Below are 3,104 nucleotides of genomic sequence, written 5' to 3'. Positions count from 1 at the left end.
AAGAGTGACTGGAAAGCTGAGGATATCAGGATATTAAAATTCATCATAGTTTTCACAATGTAAATCTTGTATGTATTTGTAAGGCATCCCGGTCGTGTCTAGAGGGTGTTCAAATTCTAGTTCCTTGGTAGGCTGCCATTTAAATAACAATATTGATTTTGGAAGATAAACAACAATTTTGATTCTTAGCTCAGTTTCAAAATGCAAAACAATTTTGAACATTTGCAAATCCAAACTTGTTAAGTGAGCCTGTCTCCAAACACAGAACAGCAACATTCAATGTGATCTGGACATGTTTTGGGCATTTGTTTAATCCACTAGTATCTTATGAAAGTCCAACAGAAACCACAGCAATCTCCAAGGAGGAGCACTTTATGAGATACAATTCATTTCTAACGAGCAGAAGTGCCCATTTTCTCATACACTTCCTTAAGTGAGCAAAGGTGAGAAAGTAGATTGACTCTTCTTTGGTTCCAATATCCTGATTTGTTGAACCAACTTTTTTCCTCAATATTAGCAGACAGTTTCAAAATGTATTAACAAATACACACATATACACTTTATACAGATACAAAACAACACTAACTTGCAGAAAACTAAACTCCAAGTGTGTGTGAAGACTGTGTCCAGAGGCAAAGCTGTAATAAATACACCCTACTAGCATTACCAAGGCATTTTTTCCTATGGCATTTCCTCTACTTTACAATTTTCTCAGTAGAAGAAACAGCAGCACCAGAGAACGGCATGTGAGCCATTCCTTACCGGAATCCAATTACCTGAAGAACTCCTTTTCCACAGTAAGTAGCAGCTATCCCCTGGTCTACAATGACACAGCAGGGCTGCAAAAGATTTTTTGGGTTTATCTGCTGCCAGGCAATTGGTCCCTGCTCTCTCCTAGGCAGGAGGATGCCAGGTGAGGAGGAGGAAGGACCTCCAGCTCAGAGCTGCTGCGTTAAGCAGTGCTCTCCATTCTGCAAACGAGTCAAACTTTGCTCCCATTGTTATCATCCTTTAGGTTGATGTCACCTCCCTCCAAGGAGTCTCAGAAGCCACTTGGCAGCTCCTGAAGACATGTTTCCCCTAGACCTGTGTCATCCAAATGAGCCTCGGTTGTACCGTGAGGGCAAGCAAAGGTCTCAACACTGCTCTCCTGAGGTGCTGTGTCTGCCCTAAGCGTCACACCGCATGTACCAGAACACTTTCCTCTGCACACACCGCTGAACACCGAAACCAGGGCAGACTTCTGCACACGCCTTCCAGTTCGGAAAGTCGCTGTCGCCCACGGATTCCCTTAAATCCCACGCCTTCTCCACATCTGCCACCCCCACCCCCACACAAACGAGGGAAGGGGCTTGGAGAGCGGAGGAGTTAAAGTGACAGCCACTACTAGAGCTCCCTGGTTTCGTCCAAAAGGTGTCACAGCGCCAAACACTGTGGACCTACCTTGCTCTCTCCTTTCTCGCCGTTGGGTCTCGTCTCGGGATCGTCGCTGTCCTCAGCGCCTGCACTCTCGCCGGGCAGTTCATCCTGAGCCAGCAGCTGCTGCTGCGGCTGCGGCTGGGGCTGGGGCGGCTGTGGCGGCGCCTGGCAGGCTCCGCCAGCCCCCTGGGAGCGGGGGATGGGCTCCGGGCGCGGAGAAACTCCCTCAACATCCATCTCCATCTTCCCATTCACTGGAGGGCAAGACAAAAGCGGAGCGGAGACTTGGCAGCGGCGCCCGGCGGCTCCTCAGCTGCTCGCGGCACGCATGGCTCGCCTAGGAGGGGCCGCCTCCCGCGCGCCCTCCCTCCTGCCACCCTTCGCCCGCGCTCCCCGCAGCTCCGCTCGCCTGCTCGGCCCCGGCCCCGGCGGCGTCTGGGCAGGGGAGCGCGAGGAGCGGGTGGCCGCGTGTCCTTGGAGCGGTGGCCTTCAGGCGCCCCCGGCAGTCCCGCTAAGCAGAGCGCATCACGGCGGCGGCGGCGCCTCCCAGCCGCGCGCCCAGCCCCGGCGCCGCTCCGGGACTTGCTCTCCAGCCGGGCCTCCCGGTCCTAGCCGCTCGCCAGCGTCTCCTGGGGCCCCTCGGCGATTCCCCTCCCTGCCAACCTCCGGAACAAAGTTGCTGAAGAACAAACCAGATCGCCGGGATTTGCCCGGCGAAACTGGCAAGAATAGGGAACGTCAGGTGTGAGTGAAGCCTACCATCCCTGCCCGCTGGCCAGGCGCCGACCCTCACCCTTGCCCCCTCCCCGACGCCAAGGAGCCAAGAATAGGAGCGTTTTCCGACCTGTGCGAGGTGGCGGCTGCGGCGAGGACTAGAAAGAGAGGCGCCTGCGGAGGGCTGGTGCGCCCACCCCCAACCCCAGGTGACCCTCCGCGCTGGCCTCGGTTTCCCTCCCGCCCGCCGCCGCCGCGCGTGTCTCGGGCCAGTCCCTGCGGGGCGTGCGTGTGTGGATCCCGGCGCTCCGCGCCCGGGGCTGCTCCGCGACTGGCGGCTCCGCGCCGCGCAGCCCTGCGTTAGAGAACTGGAGTAGAGAAGGAGACGCCAACGGCAAATTCCGGGCAGGAAATCGACCTACCCTTGCCTCCGGCCCGATCGCGGGGTAGAACCGGGAAGGGGTGGGGCCCTGAGGGGAGAGCGCGGACGCGAGTCTCACGGTGCGCCCGAGTTTGGCGTAAAGGTCGGCAGCAGAGGGTCGGTGGGGGAGGAGGAGAGAGAAGCGAGAAGTCGCTGCCAGGCATTTACTGCAATGTGCCCCGGGGTGGGCGCCAGCTGGGCGCCGGCTCTTCCCAGCGGCGGGTTCTCCAGTCCTGGGAGAGCGTCCTCGGCAGGGCAGGGCTCCGGGAGACCCTGGCGGTGGTGACCTCAGGGGCAGGCGGTGAGCTGCGTCTACAAATACGGAGAGAAATGGCGAGGGTAGACTTGGAAATTCTTAATCGGGGCTCACCGTTTAGTCAGGTGATCAGGATGACTTCTAAATTTAACACCGCTGGGTCCTGGGGAGTAGCTTACAACTTCCCGGGAACTGCTACTGCAACTCTGCATGTCCAGGACGGACCTTCAAGCGGCTATGGCGAGAAATGGCGGGTTATTAAGAACCTGTTTAATATTAAATAGAGCCTATTGT

General features: G+C 56.9%; 1 protein-coding gene across 1 annotated transcript; it reads left to right on the top strand.

Moving 5' to 3' along the window:
* The first annotated feature begins 1,618 nt into the window (after positions 1-1,618).
* LOC142872382 (uncharacterized) lies at positions 1,619-2,246 on the top strand. Its single transcript, XM_076005907.1, is given in 3 exon segments — positions 1,619-2,020; positions 2,022-2,097; positions 2,100-2,246. Coding segments are annotated over 3 exon segments (546 nt in total). The 3' UTR covers positions 2,168-2,246.
* The last annotated feature ends 858 nt before the right edge of the window (positions 2,247-3,104 follow it).

Source organism: Microcebus murinus, chromosome 1 (assembly GCF_040939455.1).
Source record: "Microcebus murinus isolate Inina chromosome 1, M.murinus_Inina_mat1.0, whole genome shotgun sequence".
NCBI lineage: Eukaryota > Metazoa > Chordata > Mammalia > Primates > Cheirogaleidae > Microcebus > Microcebus murinus.
This window is presented reverse-complemented; position numbering and strand designations above follow the sequence as displayed.